This window comes from Bos indicus, chromosome 25 (assembly GCF_029378745.1).
Source record: "Bos indicus isolate NIAB-ARS_2022 breed Sahiwal x Tharparkar chromosome 25, NIAB-ARS_B.indTharparkar_mat_pri_1.0, whole genome shotgun sequence".
NCBI classification, from domain to species: domain Eukaryota; kingdom Metazoa; phylum Chordata; class Mammalia; order Artiodactyla; family Bovidae; genus Bos; species Bos indicus.
In genome coordinates, this window is record NC_091784.1 from 15,556,767 (window position 1) to 15,577,169 (window position 20,403).

The 20,403-nt window shown below is 48.5% G+C and overlaps 1 protein-coding gene across 8 annotated transcripts in view; it reads right to left on the reverse strand.

Annotated features, from left to right (window-relative positions):
* ABCC6 (ATP binding cassette subfamily C member 6) overlaps window positions 1-20,403 on the reverse strand; it is a 71,791-nt gene that overhangs the window by 11,961 nt on the left and 39,427 nt on the right. For 6 of the 8 annotated variants that reach the window (XR_011564037.1, XM_070779722.1, XM_070779719.1 and 3 more), the window contains 7 exons: window positions 18,031-18,106; window positions 15,485-15,605; window positions 13,814-14,021; window positions 6,667-6,977; window positions 4,119-4,318; window positions 2,085-2,211; window positions 619-720 (listed from right to left, as the gene is read on the reverse strand). Coding sequence is in view for 5 of the 8 variants with exons in the window: in XM_070779722.1 (XP_070635823.1) it covers window positions 619-720; window positions 2,085-2,211; window positions 4,119-4,318; window positions 6,667-6,977; window positions 13,814-14,021; window positions 15,485-15,605; window positions 18,031-18,106 (1,145 nt within the window). In the remaining 3 variants the exon portion in view is untranslated. Of the gene's footprint in view, window positions 1-547; window positions 721-2,084; window positions 2,212-4,118; window positions 4,360-6,666; window positions 6,978-13,813; window positions 14,022-15,484; window positions 15,606-18,030; window positions 18,107-20,403 lie in introns of those variants that run through there. The other 2 variants (XR_011564038.1, XR_011564039.1) reach the window with 2 other exon arrangements.

Genomic DNA, 20,403 nt, shown 5'->3' on the forward strand with positions numbered 1-20,403 from the left:
GTGTTGAGCATTTACGGTGTATTGGACTCGGTATGAAGTCCTTTACTGTGGGATGACCTCACCCCGAACTGTTAGGCTGCTGCTGTGTTTCTCTTCTGCTCCTACAATGCTGCCATTATGTTTCAGTAAAACCAACCTCATGGACTGTAGCCTGCCAGGCTCCTCTGTCCATGGAATTCTCCAGGCAAGAATACTGAAGTAGGCTGCCATTTCCTTCTCCAGGGGATCTTCCCAATCCAGGGATCAAACTCAAGTTTCCCGCACACTGCAGGCAGATTCTTTACCATCTGAATCACCAGGGAAGCCTCCAACTATCATGTTACCATCATGCTATTGCTATGTTTCTATAATGTTGCCATCATATCACTATCGTGCTGTTACTCATGGTGCCCTGTCATTCGGAGTGCCCTGCTGTGCCTAAGCTAGGAAGCCGAGGAACCAGGATTTGACCTCGTTCCAGACCCTACCCTCTTAACTATGACTGCCGCCTTGGCTGTGACTCCGGTCTACAGTGGTGGGGGCCCTGAAGCCAACGGCAGATGTCAACCTGGGTCCGCCGTCCTCTGCTGTGAAGCCCGGATGGGACCTGCTGCCCCCGCCCCACCTCCCGCCCGTCACCTCCTTGGGCGTCTGGGCGTAGTCCTTCAATCGTTCCACCGACACAATGCTGCTCTCCAGGTCTGTCCAGCTGCGAACGGCCCACTGCAGCATCTGGGTCACCTGATGCAAGAAGACCCCTCAGGACAGCATCAGCAAGACCACCCCAGGTGAGGCAGGGGCTGGGAGGTAGGATCCAGGGCAAACAAGGGGGCAGAGTTTGACTGTAGCCACAAGGACCCCTTTAGTCAAACTGGAGTATGTGGACCAGAAACGAGCCCTCAGACATCAGCTTGTCCAATCCTTCTTGAAGCAGGTAGGGAGACAGGACCAGAGAGGGCGCACAGCCCTCCCAAGGACACCCAGCAGGGCCCAGGCCCGCTGACTTCCATTCAGAGAGGACTCCCAGCACTGACTTCCGTCACACCGGGAACCTCACTGAGCTCCTCACCAGGGCCCACTTGCCCTGTCTGCACCAGCCCTGCCCCCAGCCCTCCCAACCTCTCCCTCTAAGCTTGCCCTCAAACACTCTCTCCAGCCACACCGCCTTTTGTGCTGTTCCTCTAACACCAGTCGCACCTCTCCCCCCATGCCAGGGCCTTTCCTCCTGCTGATGCCACACCAGGACCACCTTCCACTTCCCTTCCCCGTCATCGCACTCGAGAGCTGCAGATCTTAGGCTCCCTCCTCAGAGACGCCTCTGGACCACGCGCTAGAAAAGCACCCTCCTGTCAGTCAGGCTACCTCCTCTTACTTGCTGCATCCTTAAGCTTAGTTGCCTCAACTACAGAATGAGGACAATAACAGTACCCCTGAGGGGGCCGTGGGCAGGACTGAATGAGCTAGTGTTATAAAGCTCTTAGAACAATGTCTCATTCACAGTGAATGCTACTTGCATATGCACGTGTGTTTATATATATATGTTTTTTTTCCTTCCCTTAGAAGTGAAAAAAGTGAAAGTGTTAGTTGCTCAGTCGTGTCTAACTCTTTGTGACTCACACACTGGAGCCTGCCAGGCTCCTCTGTCCATGGGATTCTACAGGAAAGGATACTGGACTGGGTTGCCATTCCCTTCTCCAGGGGATGTTCCTGACCCAGGGGTCAAACCCAGGTCTCCTGCATTGCAGGCAGATTCTTTACTGTCTGAGCCACCAGGGAAGCCATCCTTTACAGATGTCATAACCTGACACTAGATATTGTTATTAAGAGTTAACAAAACATTAACAACACGCTGGAAATGGACTCTATATATGTTATCTCAATGAATCTTTACAACATCTGGAAGGAAGGGGTTACTGCCCAGAGGAGTACACTGAGGCTCCAAGAGGGAAGAAGAGTCTTGCCCGAGGTCCAGCCTAGGCTCTGGCAGAGCCGTGTTTTCCCCAGTGGCTGGTAGGCTGGACTCGGGTCCTTGAAGGTCCCCTGGCAGGGGTCTGCGTGCACTCTGCCCACAGCCTGGAGCCCAGGTTTGGGGGTGTCTGGAGTACCTGGAGGGCGGCAGAGACAGAGAAGCCCACGAGGCCGGGGCTGAGGTGGGCCTTGCTCAGCACAGCACACAGGGCAGCCACGAACACCAGCCCGTTCCCCACCAGCTCCAGGTTGGCAGCGAGCCACCTGCGAAGGGACAGGTAAGAGTAGCGTCAATGGGGGCCTCTCAAGGGACACCTGCTTCCCTGGGCACAAGGGCTGTGCCAGCTCCAGTGCCCACAGGGTCCCGGCTATGATCTCCTCCACACCCAGGCCCTGCCCGAGCTCGGAGGGTGGGGGAGGCCCAGGCTGCCCCATTTCTCCTGAGTCCAGCTCAGAACCCAGCACACAGTAGGTGCTCAAGTAAGCTCTGCTTTTTGTCCCTGGGCTGTGGTGAGCCACATCCCCTGTGTTCCCCCTGCCTAAACCCCACCTCCGTCTTCACCTGACCAACATCCTTACCCTCACACAAGTCAGCTCAGATATCACCTCCTCAGAGAGCCCTTCAGACCACTCCTTCCTTCTATCACTCTTGAAAACTAAACTAATCTGTCCTTGACTGTCGGCCTCCATCAGCAGATCGTGAGCTCCATGAGGGCAGCAACTTCATCTCGTTCATGGCTCTGTCCCCACCGAGAACCCAGCACAGGATCCAGCACATAGTGGGTGCTCAACAAATATATATCAAGTGGCTGAAGAAATACACACCCCTTTTATTGCATTCCTGCTCTACCATCATTTGTTTATTCATTCGTTCAGCAGATGTGTATCAGGCACCTACTGTGTGCCACACATGCAGGAGATGCTGGGGACAAGATAAAAAACCCTGTCTTCAGGGAGCTTTGGGTTTCACTGCACATAACACCTAGTCCTCCTAACAACACCACGGTGGGGAGACTCTTGTCCCCAATGGACAGATGAGGACACGGGGGCTCAGAGGGTCCAAGTCCAGACACATAATAAACACAGTGATTTGAAGCCACATCTGCCTGATTGAGGGTCCGCCACTTCCTAGATGGCTGACCTTGGGGGAGTCCCTTCACTTCTTTCCTCCTTGGCTTACCCATCTGTGGGATGAAATAATATCTGGCTTATTACAGTTGAGAGGATTAAATGAGATACACCCGCCGTATATGGTGCAGAAATCATTGACCTCTGGACAAAGTAGGTGCTTCCTAAATGTTTGTAAGGTTCCTCCTCCCTAGGCTAGGACCCCAGGAAGGGGCCAGGACAGGTCCCCCAGGGGGCAGATGGAGTTGAGACACTACCCACAGCTACAGAGCTTCACAGCCCCAGCTGGCTGGGGACCTGGGCAGAAAAGAGAGGAACTGACATTTACTGAATTCACATCTGCTATAGGCTTGCCCTTCTCCACACTCTGGCATCACACTGCCTGGATTCAAATCCTGATTCCACCACATATTTGCTGTGTGGCCCTGGGAAAGTTCCTAAATCTCTCTGTGCCTAAGAGTCATCCTCTGGGAAAGAGTCTCTGCCTGGTGGCGTTGCTAAAAGGATTAAATCAATTAAGCCACAGAAGATGCTCAGGACTGTGCTGGGTATGTGGTGAGCACGTTACAAGTATTAGCGATATTTGTTTAGTCTCAACAGCCACTCCACGAGTGCAAACCCACTTTAACGAATGAGGCTCAGAGAGATTATGTGACTTGCCCAAGATCACCCAGCTACCAAGTTGGAGAGCTGGGATTTGCACCCGTGGCTGTCTGTTCTCAAAGCTGGGGTTCTTATTCTTGCTTAGTACTGAAAGGAGACTGAGGATATTTATGTAGCTCCCTTGTCATCAAGGCAACAGAGGGTTCTGCCCTTTTTCTGACATCTGTACCTCCTGCCCACCTGCTGTCGGGGAACCCCAGGCCAATCTGCATCTGCTCATCTGTGAGCCATGTGCACCCCTGGGATCTAGGCTCTGTTTACCCTCGACTCGTGGTGTGACCCTGGGCAGGCCACTTGACCTCTCTGGCCACACAGTATGACATTCTCTCATTCTCAGGGGACACAGATGGATTACAGGGTCTTTTCTGACCCCTTCCTACCTGTCAGCCACCAGCCGCGGGAAACTGACTCTCTGGCTTTCATCCACGTGTGCGTCATTCTGAGCCGTAAAGGGGCCCTGGACCCGGAAGGCCCTGACCACTGGCCCGCCCTGGAATGTCTCGGCCACATGAGAACATACATATGAGTATCTGGCTGACTCCAGGCGTCTGAGCTGGCACGAGCTGGCCACGTATAGGCTCTGAAGCAGGATGGCAGAGAAGTCACAAACACAGAGAGAGTCTGAGAAGCAGAGGGAGTTGTTACCAGCTAGCTGTGTGACCTTGGGTCAGCTGCCTCTCCTCTCTGGGCTCCAGTGTCCTTGCAGAATCAGAGTTCCATGGGTCATTTTAAAAATCACCTGGGAAGCCTCAAAAACTCCCAGTGCCTCACCCCAGAACTATTAAGTCCGAACTTCTGGCATCATCAGCATGGCTTTGGAATTTTTCAAAAGCCTTCAAGTGAGTCTCAAGCACACCCAGGGTGGAGAAACCACTAATCTGTTGTACATGTCTCATTCTCAGCTCCAAGGCCAACTGCTTCACTCAGGGCCAGTCACTGTGGGAGCAAAGCCACAACAGGCAAGGAAGGCAGCTGGACAAGTCGAATGCATTCACTTAACTCGAGGATTACATGTCCAGTGCTGGGAACACAGTGATGAACACAATGTATGTTGTTATCTGCTTTGACATGGGAAGTGTTGTACAGCTGGCAGGGGGGGAGGAACCTGCCTTTGTGATCACCGGGCTGCATGCCAGGCTCTTTCCGAATACAGCTGACTCTTGAACAACATGGGTCTGAACTGCATGAGTTCACTTATTTGCGGATTTTTAGTAAATCTCAATGGGAGAAGGCAATGGCACCCCACTCCAGTACTGTTGCCCGGAAAATCCCATGGATGGAGGAGCCTGGTAGGCTGCAGTCCATGGGGTCGCTAAGAGTCGGACACAACTGAGCGACTTCACTTTCACTTTACACTTTCATGCATTGGAGAAGGAAATGGCTACCCACTCCAGTGTTCTTGCCTGGAGAATCCCAGGGACGGGGGAGCCTGGTAGGCTGCAGTCCTTGGGGTTGCACAGAGTCGGACACGACTGAAGAGACTTAGCAGCAGCAGCAGCAGTAAATCTCAATAGTAAATACTACACTACGACACAACCCACACGTGGCTGAATCTGTGGATACGAAGGAACTGTGTATACAGAGGAGCGACTGGAACTCAGAAGCACATTTTCAATAGCAAGGAGGGTTGGTGCCTCTAATCTCCATGTTGTTCAAGGGTGAACTGCAGTATTTGGTCATGGTGAGGTGGGCATTTGGAGGTGGGCAGTGGTGTGAATATAGAAGCAGTAAGCATCGTTCACAGCATATACATAAGAACACCAGGGACTCAGAGGAATTAAGTGGACCAAGCCTCTACAGCACACAAGTGCCAGGACCTGGGTTCAAATCCATCTCTGCCCAACTCCAAAGCTTCAGACAGAGAAAGCAGTTCCTCCCCCAGCTCAAGAGGGTAGAGAAGAGACTTGGGATAGTTGTGGAGGGAAGTGATACCATGGATATTGTCTGGTTATCATGTTGTTTTTTTCTACTTCTGATTTTTGTCTGGCTACCAAGGTTTTTTTCTACTTCTGATTTCCTTGAGGGGATGGGAGGTTAGCTGTCACTAATAAGATCTGATCAAGGAGGTAGTCACATGACATAGCCCTGCTAGGCAAAGTAAACTATTCCTTTGGTCACAGTGATGAGTTCAGGATGAACATATGCCCCATGAAGGGCCAATCTGAATCTTCCCTGGAACTGATGTATGATTGCTGAGCTGGAGAAAGGTTGCTTGTGCTGGGGTTGCTGAGGTGGGAGGCTGTAAGTACAGGGTTGCCCTCTGGAGAAGACATGTGTGCAAAATTAGGCCAAGCAGAGCTGAATAAGTGAGTCTTAAATATTGGCATGGATTGGAATTATCTGGAAGGTTCTTTAAAATCCAGATTTCTAGGCCCCACCTCCATAGTATCTGAATCAGGGGGTCTTGGATGGGGCCTGAGAAGGTGTATTTCTAACTAGTTCCCAGGTGAAACTGATGCTGCTGTTCTGATAACACACTTCGAGATCCACTAAAGGGTGATGTGGAGTGACAGCACCCTGATAACAGCTGATCCCCTACACCCTGGGAGCATAAGTCATTGAATTGGGTTCTTGTGTTTAAGCTAATTTCAGTTGGTCTCTGGTTTTAACCATTGAAAGAGTCTAGCCTAATACAACAGTCTTCAAGAGCTTGCAATGCCTTCTTGGTTTCCAGATCACTGGAGAACAGGAAGCTGATTTCGGTAGCAGCCTGATAAACTATTAGACATTAAGAAGTTTGATGTGAACATTTGAGAGACAGAGATGAGAATAAGTGTTAGACCATGGTGTCTCTGTCTCTGAGAATTCTTTTAAGGGTGGCCCCTAGATGTCCAGCTGCATTGAACCTCTTACACTGAGTCCTGTCCAGACACAGGGGACTGGAGGTGACCTTGGATGACCCCAGGAGCCTCCTTGAGCTCTCCTTACCTGAAACCCAGCATAGAGGAGGAGCAGTGGCAGGATGGCCACGACAGCCAATGGGGTAGTCACTGTCACCACCAGCCCAACTTCCAGGAGTCCGAAGGCATACATCAGTAGAGACCGGAGTTTGTCTGGGATGTCCACATCTACTATGTCTGTCTCCTTGGAGAAGCGGTTCAGCAGGTTCCCAATGGGCGTCCTCTCAAAGAAGCCAATAGGAGACCGGGCCACATCCCACAGCAGCCCCCGGAAGAGCAGGCTCGATGCCCGGATCCCACCGAGGAGCACTGTGGCCATGGAGGCAAACAGCCCGATTGCTGGGGACAGAGACATCAGGGCATCAGGGCTGGAGACCCCCATCACCCCATGGTGACTATCTTATCTTATGACCACCCTGATTATCCCTTGATGGAACCACCATGTAGAGGGTTGAATAGTGTCCTCCTTCCATATTCATGTCTACCAGGAATCTCAGAAAGTGACCTTATTTGGAAATAGAGTCTTTGAAGATATTATTAGTGAATGAGCTTGAGATGAAATCATCCTGGATTTAGGGCAGGGTCTAAATCCAATGACTGGCGCCATTGGATAAGAAGAGAAGATGCTGTGAATATGGAGGCAGTGATGCAACACAAGCCCAGGTATGCCAAGGATGGCCGGCGACCAGTAGAAGCTAGGCGAAAGGCATGGGACAGTTTCTCCTTCAGAGCCTCCAAGAGGGACCGATTTTTGCTGACCCCCTGACTTTGGACTTCTGGCTTCAGAATTGTGAGAGAATAAAATTTCTGTTGTTCTAAGCTACCAAGCTTGTGGTAATCAGTTTTATGGCAGCCCCTTTGTTCTTGTTTAGCTGCTTAGTAGTGTCTGACTCTTTTGTGACCTCATGGACCGTAGGCGGCCAGGCTTCTCTGTCCATGGGATTATTCAAGCAAGAATACTGGAGTAAGTTGCCCTTTCCTCCTCCAGGGGATCTTCCTGACCCAGGGCCTGAGCCCGCGTCTCTTGCATTGGTAGGTGGATTCTTTACCACTAGTGTCGCCTTGGGAAGCCCACGGCAGCCTTAGGAAACCAACACACCCACTTCCTCCCAGAGCCCATCTACGTTCTTGGAATGGAGCTAACTTCATTCTTTGTTTCTAGAGTGGGGAGAATTTCATCCCCGGACAATCCAAACCTCTTCAGTTAGTTCAGGGGTGAACACATGACCCAAGTCAGGCCAATAAGAGTGAGACCTGGGACTCTGCTAGGACTTTTGGGAAGAGGTGCTCACTTTTTTGAGGTGGCCAGACTGGAGCTGTGAGATACCATCTTACCACCAAAGCAGGTTGCCTGCCTGCACAGGAAGCTATCATAGAGGAAGAAAAGGAAGCTAATCTTCCAGCATTTGTTGAACCTCTGGATCCAGCCATACCTGAAGCTAGTTACCTATGGATTCCAGTCGCATAAGCCAATACGTTCTCTTGTTGTTTAAACTAGGTTGAGACATATAGTTTTATATAGTTAGTACATTATACCTATATAGTTTTTAGCTATATTAATTTCAAATAGAGCAGACTTTAGAGTAAGGCAAGTTATCAGGGATAAAGAGGGCATTATATAATGATAAACGTGTCAGTTCTCAAGAAGACAGAACAATCCTTAATGTGTACTGCCTAATAACAGGGCATCAAAATATGTGAGGCAAAAACTGGTAGAACTGCAAGGAGAAATAGATGCATCCATTATCATAGTTGGAGACCTCAACTCCTCTCTATAAGAAAAGGACAGACGCAGTGGGCAGAAAATCAGTAAGGCCAGAGATGAACTCAACACCACCATCAGTCAACTGGATACAATGAACATCAATAGAGCACTTCATCCAATGGCAGCAGAACACAAATTCCTAAGTTCATATGAAACATTCACTAAGATAGACCACATTCTGGGCCACAGAAAACACCTTAACAAATTTACAAGAGGAGAAACTTTACAATGTCTGTTCTCAGACTACAGTGGAATGACACAACAATACTTGGAAAATCCCCAAATACTTGAAGATTAAACAACACATTTCTAAGTAACACATGGGTCAAAGGAGGAACCTCATGAGAAATCTTAAAATATATTAAACTGAATGAAAATAAAAACACGGCATCAAATTTGGAGGATGTAGTGAAAACAGTACTTAAGATGAATGGAGAGCACTGAACGGGGCTTCCCAGGCAGTGCGAGGGCTAAAGAGCCTGCCTGCTGATGCAGAAGACATAAGAGATGCAGGTTTGATCCCTGGATGAGAAGATCCCCTGGAGGAGGGCATGGCTGCCACTCCAGTATTCTGGCCTGGAGAATCCCATGGACAGAGGAACCTGGGGGGCTCCAGCCCATAGGGTGGCAAAGAGTCAGACCGAAGCGACTTAGTGAGAGCCTGATAGTACTGAATAAGCATATATTAGGAAAAAAGGAAGCTCTAAAATTCACCATCTGAGCTTTCACCTTAGGAAACTAGAAAAAGAAGAGAAAACTGAAGCCAAAAGGAGCAGAAGAAAGTGAACAATAAAAAGCACAGTAGAAATCAATGAAATGGAAAACGGGAAATCATAAAGAAAATCAATGAAAACAAAGCCAAGGTCTTTGAAAAGATAAAAAAAAAATTTTTTAAGATAAAAAATACAAGCTTATAGCCAGACTAAGAAAAAAGAGAGAGGAGACAAATTACTAATATCTGAACTTTTAAATAAAAGGATGTCATTACAGATCCCATGGATATTAAAAGTATAATAAATGAATACTATGAATAACTCTATGCCTATAAATTTGACAACCTAGGAGAAATGGACCAATTCCTTGATAGATACAATCTACCTAGACTTATGCAAGAAGAAATAATCCAAGTAGGCCTATTCAGAAACTATTAGAGAAACTGAATTGATAATAGCTTTCCAAAACAGAAAGTGCCAGGCTCAGGTGAGTTCCTCGTTGAGTTCTAACAAATATTTAAAGAGAAATTACATTAATCTCTACAATCTTTTTCAGATTCTCTGTAATATCGTTCAGAGGATTGAAGCAGTGGGAGTATTTCCTAACTTATTCTATGAGGTCAGCATTCCTTAAAGCCAGAATCAGACAAACATTACAAGAAAACTGCATAGACCAATGTCTCTAAAGAACGGACATGCAAAAATCCTCAACAAAATAACAAATGAAATCCGACAATGTATGAAATGAATTATACATCATGGCCAAGTGGAATTTATCCCAGATATGCAGAGCTGCTTCAACATTTGAAAAATCAATTAATGTAATCTACTACAGAACAGACTAAAGAAGAAAAATTACATGATCATATCAATAGATGCAGAAAAAGATTATAAAATCCAGCACTTGTTCATGAAAAAAAAAAAAACCCCAAACAACAAAAACCTCTTTCAATAACATATGACTACATTAAACTAAAAATCTTTTGCACAGTGAAGTAAATTATCAACAAAATGAAAAATTAGCCTACTGAATGGGAGAAGTTATTTGCAAATGATATTTCTAATAAGGGGTTCATATCCCAAATATACTAAGAACTCATCCAACTCAATGTCAAAAAACCAAACAACCCAACTGAAAAATGCACAGAGAATCTGAATGGACATTTTTTCAAATACGACATACAGATGGTCAGCAGGTGCTTGAAAAGATGCTCACCATCACTAGTCATCAGGGAAATGTAATGAGATATGATCTCACACCTGTCAGAATGGCTATTCTCAAAAAGACAACAAAACAAGTGTTGGTGAGGATGTGGAGAAAAGAGGACCCTTATGCGCTGTAGAGGGGAATGTAAACTGGTGTGGCCACCATGGAAAACTGTATGGGACTCCTCAAACTATTAAAAGTAGAACTTCCATACAATCCAGCAGGTCCAAGTCTAGACATTTATTCCCCCCAAATGAAAACACTAATTTGAAAAGATATAGGCACCGCTATGCTCACTGCAGTATTATTTACAAAAGCCAAGATATGGAAGAAACAGAAGTGCCCACTGATGGATGAATGGATATACAAGACGCAGTATATATACAATAGAATATGACTCAGCCGAAAAGAAAACTCTTGCCATTTGGGACAACATGATGGACCTAGAAGGTATTATGCTAAATGAAAGGACAGAGAAAGACAAATCCTGTGTAATTTGACTTATATGTGGAATCGAAAGAACAAAACAAATAAACAAACATAACTAAACAGAGTCACACGGAGAGAAAAACAGGAGGTTGCTATAGGAGAGGGGAGTGGAAGGAGGAGAGAAATAGATCAGAGAAGGGACAAATTTCCCTTTACAATATAAATGGGTCAAGAGGTATGAAATATATAGTGTAATATTGTCAATAATTATCTAATATCTTTTTATGGTGGCAGAGCATAACTAAGACTTCCCATGGGCACCATTTTGAAATGCAGACAAATATCAAATTACTATGTTATGGAGCAGGAAACTGGCATGAGACCAATAGTCAACAAGTACCGTAAGGGAAAGTTGAAAACTCTGAAGAGGAACTAACACAGCGTTGTATGTATTACACTTCACAAACGAACACACTCATATCAGATTTCTGGTTGCCAGAGGTGAGGTGTGGGGGGAGGGAGAACTGGATAAACGTGGTCAAAAGTTAAAAACTTCTAGCTATTAGGTAAGTAGATACTGGGGATGTAATGTACAACATGATCAATATAATTAACATTGAAAGTGAAAGTGTTAGTCAGTCGTGTCCAGCTCTTTGCAACCCCATGGACCGCAGCCCGCCAGGCTCCTCTGTCCATGGAATTCTCCAGGCAAGCATACTGGAGTGGGTTGCCATTCCCTTCTCCAGGGGATCTTCCCGACCCAGGGATCGAACCTTGGTCTCCTGCATTGCAGGCATATTCTTTACCGTCTGAGCCACCTGGAAGCCCTAATTAGCACTGATGTATGTTGTATATGAAAGCTAAGAGAGTAACTCCTAAGAGTTCTCATCACGAAGAAAAATTGTTTAATATTTGTTTAACATTTTGTATCTTATACAGAGATGACAGATGTTCACCACACTTATTATGGTAATCAGTTCATGATGTAAGTCAAATCACAGAGCTGCGTGTCAACTACATCAATAAATGTGGAAGAAAAATACAGTATAGAACTCAGAAAAAATAAAAAAGACTGTGTGGTATTGGTGAAAGCACAGACAATCAGATCGATGAAACAGAGGTGAAGGTGTAGAGCACAGATAATTGTAGGCAGTGAAACTATTCCATATGACACTCTAATGGTGAATATATGTCATTATACATTTGTCCAAGCCTATGGGATGTACTGTATGCAGGTCAGGAAGCAACAGTTAGAACCGGACATGGAACAACAGACTGGTTCCAAATAGGAAAAGGAGTACGTCAAGGCTGTATACTGTCACCCTGCTTATTTAACTTATATGCTGAGTATATCATGAGAAACACTGGACTGGAAGAAACACAAGCTGGAATCAAGATTGCCAGGAGAAATATCAATAACCTTAGATATGCAGATGACACCACCCTTATGGCAGAAAGTGAAGAGGAACTCAAAAGCCTCTTGATGAAAGTGAAAGTGGAGAGGGAAAAAGTTGGCTTAAAGCTCAACATTCAGAAAACGAAGATCATGGCATCCGGTCCCATCACTTCATGGGAAATAGATGGGGAAACAGTGGAAACAGTGTCAGACTTTATTTTTTTGGGCTTCAAAATCACTGCAGATGGTGATTGCAGCCATGAAATTAAAAGACGCTTACTTCTTGGAAGGAAAGTTATGACCAACCTAGACAGCATATTGAAAAGCAGAGACATTACTTTGCCAACTAAGGTCCGTCTAGTCAAGGCTATGGTTTTTCCAGTGGTCATGTATGGATGTGAGAGTTGGACTGTGAAGAAAGCTGAGCGCCGAAGAATTGATGCTTTTGAGCTGTTTTGTTGGAGAAGACTCTTGAGTCCCTTGGACTGCAAGGAGATCCAACCAGTCCATTCTGAAGGAGATCAGCCCTGGGATTTCTTTGGAAGGAATGATGCTAAAGCTGAAACTCTAGTACTTTGGCCACCTCATGTGAAGAGTTGACTCATTGGAAAAGACTCTGATGCTGGGAGGGATTGGGGGCAGGAGGAGAAGGGGACGACAGAGGATGAGATGGCTGGATGGCATCACCGACTCGAATGACGTGAGTCTGAGTGAACTCCGGGAGTTGGTGATGGACAGGGAGGCCTGGCGTGCTGCGATTCATGGGGTCGCAAAGAGTTGGACACGACTGAGTGACTGAACTAATGAACTAATGGGATGTACAACTCTCAGAGTGAACCCTGATGAAAACTGGGGACTCCAGGGGACTTCGCTCCTGGTCCAACGGCTAAGACTCCGCACTCCCAATGCAGGTGGCCCAGGGTGGATCCCTGGTCTGGGAACTAGATCCCACATGCCGCAACTAAAGATCCTGCATACTGAAACAAAGATCAAAGATCCCATGTGCCTCAACTGAAGCAAAGCACAGCCTCCCCCTGCCCACCAAAAAAAAGAAGAAGAAGACTGTTTAAAAAAAACTGTGGACTTCAGGTAGCTAGGATATAGGTTCATTATTTGTGACAAACGCACCACTGGGGGATGTTGATAATGACCTAGGCTATATACATGTGGAAGTGGGGGGTATATTTCTATACCTTCTGCTCAATTTTGCTGTGAACCCAAAACATAAAGCTATTTTAAAAAAGAGAGAGAGAGAGAAGTTAGGGGGCATTGATGGTGGGGAAATGGTCCAGGACCCACCTCCTCTGGGGGTTGGGAGGGGGCAGCGGCAGCCATGTGGGAGTGCTGGAAGCCAACAGCAGCCAGACTTTGGAGCGGTTCTCTGCTTGGGGGAGGGAAAGAGTCCAGCTGACCTGCTGCCCCACCTAAGTGCTCAGGTGCCCCCAAACCTGGGAGCCAACATTCTGCCTTTGCCAATGAGGCTGGGAGAAACTCTAAGGGGTCTGTAAAAGTAGGGACTTCCCCAGCCCCAGCTTAAGGATGCAGGTCTGTGTTTGCAGCCAGGACCGTTGCACAGATGTTCAGGAAAGAGAGGATGAGCCTAGGTGTGTAGGTGAGGCAGCCCCGAGGCACTCTTGGGTGCAGCTGGAGGATGGAGGGGGGTACCTTGGAGACAGCCCAGGAGCCCGAAGACCCAGCCCCGCAGGGCCGCGTGAGTCTGCTGCCCGTCCACGATGGGGTCGTCTGCCCACAGGCTCAGCCAGTAGCCACGGCAGAAGGAGGCCACTTGCTGGCAGAGGAAGAGGAAAAGTGCATAGAGGCAGAGCGGGGTGCCCACCGCTCGTAGGTAGGTCAGGTACATGGTAGCCTTCACCTGTAGCACACATAGGAGAGATGGGGGCAGAGCGAGGCCCCAGGGGGAGACAGGAAGGGTCAGGTGGGGCTCCCAAAGCACGCCAGCAGGCAGACGGAGCCACCATGCAGTACCTCCCGCCTGGAGCACCACCTCCCCCCAGGCCCGCCCAGTCTCAGGACCCCCTTCCTCTATGGCTCCCAGGTGGCCAGTGGGAGCCTTAACGGGGACAGGTGGTGGTACTTCCTGGGTTGGGAGTGGTTATTTGAACACCTACTATGGACAGGCACGTGTCTCTATCCTCATACTTCCCACTTGAGAGATGGGGAACTGAGACGCAGAGTGGGTCATTTATTTAAGGTCTAGTTCCTACAAATATGAAATTCTGCATGCAGCTGCACCCAGAATGAACTTGTTCAAACATCCACCTGACCCCGCATTGCTGTTGCTGACCTGCCCTTGACTTTCTCTTGCTCTCAGAAGACATTCCGAACCTCAGTACACCCTCTGACCTCACCCGCCCGCTATGCACTATCTGGCGGTCTCATGGGATCCTTCTCTCTGGCTTCTTCTCACTTCAAGGCCTTGACCCTTGCTGTTCCCCCTGCCTGCAACGCTCTTCGCTGCTCTTTCCACGGCTGATTCCTTCAGGGATGTCAAATGTCACTGCTCAGAGCATCCTATCCAAGCAGGCCCCCGACTCTTGGTCCCTATCTCATCACTTGTCTTTATTTTATTTACAGCATCTATCATTACCTGATATCACCTTTCTTATTAGCCTAATTGTTTCCTAACCCCACCACCACTGGCCTGCAATCTCCACCAAGGCAGAAACATCGTCTGGCACGCAGTGGGAGTTCTGAAAATGTTTGCTGGGTGGATGAGTAGGTGGATGGTTGAGTGGACGAATGGGTGAGTGAACAGGTAGATGGGTGGGTGGAAGAGTAAAAAAGTGGGTCTGTAAGAGGCTGGGGGGATAGACGGATGGCAGGATGGGTGGATGACTGGGTGAGTGAAGAGTTAGATGACTGGGTGAGATGGATAGAAGCCTGAGTAGATGGGTGGGTGAGTGGGTGGAAAGGAAAATGGATAAATGAATGAATGAACAGGTAGGAGTGGGTGGGTGGACAAAGCAGCATAGGAAAGAAGAAATACTGTAAACTTCAGATTCAGACTGTCCTGAGTTTGAGTCCCAGGTGGTCACTTGCTAGCTGTGAGAACACAGACAAATCTCTAAACTCCTTAAGGACTCAGTTTCTTCCTCCCTAAAATGGAGCCATCATCATCTGAGTTTATGGTGGCTGTGAACATTAAGGAGTATGAAGTGTCTGGAATCTTACTTGGCACATAGTAGGCGTTCAATAAAGGTGAGTCGTGCCCCCCAGCCTCTTCCCACACCCAGTGCTGTGTATGCTGGGAGGTCCCGAGCCCTGGGCGGCAGCAGCAGCCGTGGGTGTGGGGTGAGGGGAGCAGCAGATGGTTACCCTGCCATATTGAGTGCCGTCTTTTCCTTTCGGCTGTCCTGGCCCCTCAGGATCATCCAGGGGAAGCCCTGTCTGGGCCTCTGAGGCAGCGCTGTCCTTCTCAGGCACTAACTTCATGAACCTGTCATTTAGAGCAAATAAAGACAAATCAGTGTCTCTCCTCATGCCGTGTATGGTAGCCACTGAGCCACTCACTCACTCATTCATTCATTCAACTAACACTGTGAGCACCAATTAGGTGCCAAGCTCCCATTCTTCATCTGCAGTGCCAGCTAGATGCCACCTATTACCCCAGAGTTGGCCAAGCCTGTTCTTCCAATGCCATCTCACTGAAGGAGCTTCTCGGCTTTCATTTTGGCCTGAGCATTGCTGCAATCATTTTGCACCTGCTGTTTACTCTCAGATTTGTCAGTCCAGGTTTTCAGGAAGTCTGCTGAACGCTTTCGGATTGTTCCTATTAACTGTGGCTGAGTAGGCAGATGACCTTAAGTATGAATTGCCATTTACTGTGAAACCATGGGGCAGTTGACTAATCTCTCCATGCCTCAGTTTCCTCAGATGTAAAATGGGGATACTCTATGTCTGTCTGACTATCTATCAATCATCTATCAACCAATCATCTACCCATCAATCTATTTATTCATCTATCAATTTATCTTTGTGATATTGTGATTTATGTTAAGAAATATATATTTGGTCTTTGACCCCATCCCTGGCACAGAGCTCCTAAAACCCTTGTAAATTCCTAAGTGAGAAGAGCCTTGAGAGCATCTCTGTTCTACTGAGATGACTCTGGCTGGGTTTCTGGATGGGGGCTGGTAACCAGAAAAACTAAGCCATGATTACAAGCTTGGGATTTTCAGCCCCACCCCAATTCTCCAGCGAGGGAAGAGGGGCGGGAAATGGAGTTAATGATGAATCATGCCCACATGGGGAAGGCTTCACAAAGCCCCAATAATATGGGATTTGGGGTGCTTCCAGGTTTGCGCACACACCCAGAGGTTGACACACGGGGCTCCATGCAGACAGAAGCTCCTGTGTGCGGGACCCTCCCAGACCTCGCCCTGCGTGTCTCTTTATCTGGCTGTCCACTTGACCGCACCCTTCAATACACTGAGTGCTGTGGGCTATTCAGGCAAATTAATCAAACTCAAGGAGGGTGTGACGCAAGCCCCCGATTCGTCCCCAAGTAGGACAGAAGTTGTGTGAACCCTGGGGACCTACTACTTGTGACTGGCATCTGAAGTGGGGGGAGCAGGTTTGAGGGATTGAGCCCTTCACTTGTGGGAGCTGACATTCTTTCCAGGTGGTCAGCGTCAGAACTGAGTTCAATTGTAGGACATCCTGTTGGTGTTGGAGAATCGCTTGCTGTGAAGGTTTGTGGGGAGTAGGGGAGCACCTATCTGGTGTCAGAAGTGAATGATGTAGTTGTGTGAGAGCTTCCCTGGTGGCACAGTGGTAAAGAACCTGCCTACCAATGCAGGAGACACAGGTTTGAACCCCAGGTTGGGAAGATCTCCTGGAGAAGGAAATAGCAACCCACTTCAGTATTCTTGCCTGGATAATCCCATGGATAGAGGAGCCTGGCGGGCTATAGTCCATGGGGTCACAAAAGAGTCGGGCACAACTTAGCAACGAAAAGACAATGATGGAGAGAAAGGGGGTTGATGATTAGCAAGTTTTTCCAATACAATATTCATCTACCTGCATCTATGTATCTGTTTTTCTCTGTCTTGCTATTTGTCTACCTACCTACCTACTTACCTCTCTATCTATTATCTATCTACCCATCATCTATCTACACGTCTATCTATCTGCTCTTACTTAGGATACTATACACCGTGGGCCTGCCCAGCGAATGGCCCAGGAGTGTGCTGGGTGACTGGCTGTGATGGGAGGAACTGGGCCCAGCCTCAGGGACTGAGGCCCCTCCACTGCCCCTTGTAGTCCCCCAACAATTGGCACTTAAATTCTCACTCTCCGGTGCCCAGTGGTCTTATTGTTCTGTTTTACAAGGTCACTTTCCATAAAAATGGAACGCACAGGTGGCCCATTCCCCTGCTGCAGATGGCACCTCAGTGAGTCCATCAGTGAGCGGCTAGAGGGAGCTGGAGAAAGGGGGACACCAGGCCTCCCCCTGGTGACCCCGCCAGCACCAATTTACGCCAATGCCCCTCAAAGCATGAGCCATAGGGCCTGGCACGGACAATAACAAGCATGGCCTGACTCCTTCTTTGCATCGGCCCTGCCCCGCTGCAGCCACAAGACAACTTTGACAAACTCCACGACCTTCATCACACCTGAGGGCAGATTGGTCATTCTGTGAAAGGCACACGTGGGGACTCAGTTATTTTGGCTAACTGACCAGCCAGCGGTCTCTGGTGAGTCGTCCTGCACTGGGCCCCGTGGTGGGTCTTCAGCAGGTGTTCAACCCAGAATGGTTGGGGCCGCCCCACCCTCCTGAAATGCAGGCGGTATAACACAGTGCCTCTGCTTCGGCCTCGGCTTTCGGGCCCTCCCTGTGCTCAGCACCACAGCGAACTCACCTCTCTGATCTGCCCTCAGGCCTCCCACCTGCAGCAGAGCCTCTGGGGTCCTTGGCACCGGCCGGGGGTTCTGTGTCTGCAAGATCAAGAGAGCCGCGTCACTCAGTGGGGTCCTGATGCTGGCTCTGACACCCACTGGCTCTGCTGCCTCCACTCACTGAGCATGCGCGTGCTCTCACCTGGCTCCTTCTCTCTCACCCTGTCCTCCCTGGGTTCTTCCCAGAACCTCATTCATTCACTCACTTATTCACTTGGCAAAAATAACCAAGCATCTGCTATGAACTTGGGGCTGGGAAACAGCAATAATCACTGCACCAAGTCCAACCGCTTGAGTCCCCCTAGTGCCCTTGCAAGCAGTCCACTGTTTCTGGAATGTTCTTTTCCATGTAGCTCTCACCCAATCTCAGATGTCCTCTCCCCAAGGAAAGACCCTCCTGCTCACCATCCCCCAGGCTGGGAGGGTCCTATCTTCAAGCCTCAGGTGGGTGACACAGTGAATCAATGTTTAGGGACTTAACCAGAGTGAGCTACTGCTTAGCAGAGGAGGCGGAGCCTGGGATGGGGGAAAACTGGCTGTGAGCCCCAGCTCTGTCTTGCAGGGGCAGCAAACAGCATACAGATGGAGGTTCAAAGCCTGACACTGCCACTTACGAATCAGGTCAAGTTGGACCAGTTCTTGAACTTCCGGGCTTCAGTTCTCATCTAAAAATTGGAGGTTCCCCGTGTCATACATCAAACTCCCACGGGCTATCTATTTTACATATAGTAATTAATGTATGTGTTTCAGGCTGATGCTCTGTGACAACCTGGAGGGTTGGAGTGGGGAGGGAGGTGGGAGGGGGGTTCAGGAGGGAGGGAGGGGACACAAGTATGCCCGTGGCTGATTCATGTGGCTGTATGGCCAAGGCCATCACAATACTGTAATTATGCTCTGGTTAAAATAAATAAATGTTTTTAATGAAGGTAAATACAGTACTGAGCTCACAGGTGCTAAGTGGTGATTAAATGAGTTAATGGAGGTGATCTTGGCAGTTCTTTATCATCACTGTGGCTGAACGTGGATCGCTGACTTTCCTACCAGAACACTGTCAATTTTTCCAGTAAGGACTGTGTTCTCTGGGTAGCTAGAACCCCTAGCTGGCCCACCCGGGGCCTCTGGCCTCAAGACACCAAGTGACCTCCTTGCTCGGCCCCTGTAGCAGTTACAAGCACAGACTTGAGAGCCAAACATGCCCAAGTTCTAATCTTGAGACCTTGGGCAAATTATTTAACTCTCTTCTGGCTGAGTTGCTCCTCTGAAAAGTGGCTGCGATAATTGCACAACGGGATGGACTCACAGAGCACCCTCGTGAGCACGTTGTGGGCCCCTTCCTGCTCCGACCTGGACCCCGCTGCCGAGCCCCCGCGGCCCCGTCCCCTTCCTCCTTGGCCACCATGAGGCCTTGGGGGTGCTGAATGCGCTTGGGGTCTGGGGTGGTGGGTCCTGTCTGAGGGCTGGCGGCAGTGGGCGCCTAGAGTCCACAGTTGTGCCGTGAATCTGCTGCCCTGGCACCTGGTCCTGAGGAAGCTCTCGGCCAGGACATACCATGCAGTGTGGGGGGCTGAATGCATGGCCCCAGCACCAGGAACCCAGAGTCTTAACCACTGGACAGCCAGGGAAGTCCCATCCAACAATGCTTCTGATAACGCTACATAACTCAGTAGGATTAATCATGGCATAAATAATAAACTCAGGATGAATCTCCTGCCCCAACACAAACATCAAACTTTCAAACTGCTGGCAATTCATTGAGCAAGCGCATACCCCCCATCTAATAACAAAATCAAATGATACCTCTGTGGTACATAGCACCCACAAAAAACACAAAACTTTCTTGCATGGCTGTCTTGAAGATTTGTATGAATACCTACTTATCTATACCTACTTGTTTCGATATAAAATGCTATAATTTACTTACCACTAAGTTACATTTGCCAATCAAGAGCTACATTCTTATTGCCTTACTTGGTATATCAAAGTACATCTAGGTATTCTAGTCTGTTTTCAGTCACTAGGTCATGTCCAACTCTTTGCGATCCCGTGGACTACAGCCCACCAGGCTCTTCTGTCCATGGAATTTTCCAGGCAAGACAACTGGAGTGGGTTGCCATTTCCTACTCTAGGGGATCTTCCTGATTCAGGGACCCAATCTGCATCTCCTCTGTCGGTAAGCAGATTCTTCACCACTGAGTCACCAGGGAAGCCCTCGTACTAAAGCTGACCTTCCCTGAGAACTCAGCAGGTAAAGGATCTGCCTTCAATGCCAGAGACACAGAGGACGTGGGTTGGATCCCTGGGTCAGGAAGATCTCCTGGAGAAGGAAATGGCAACCC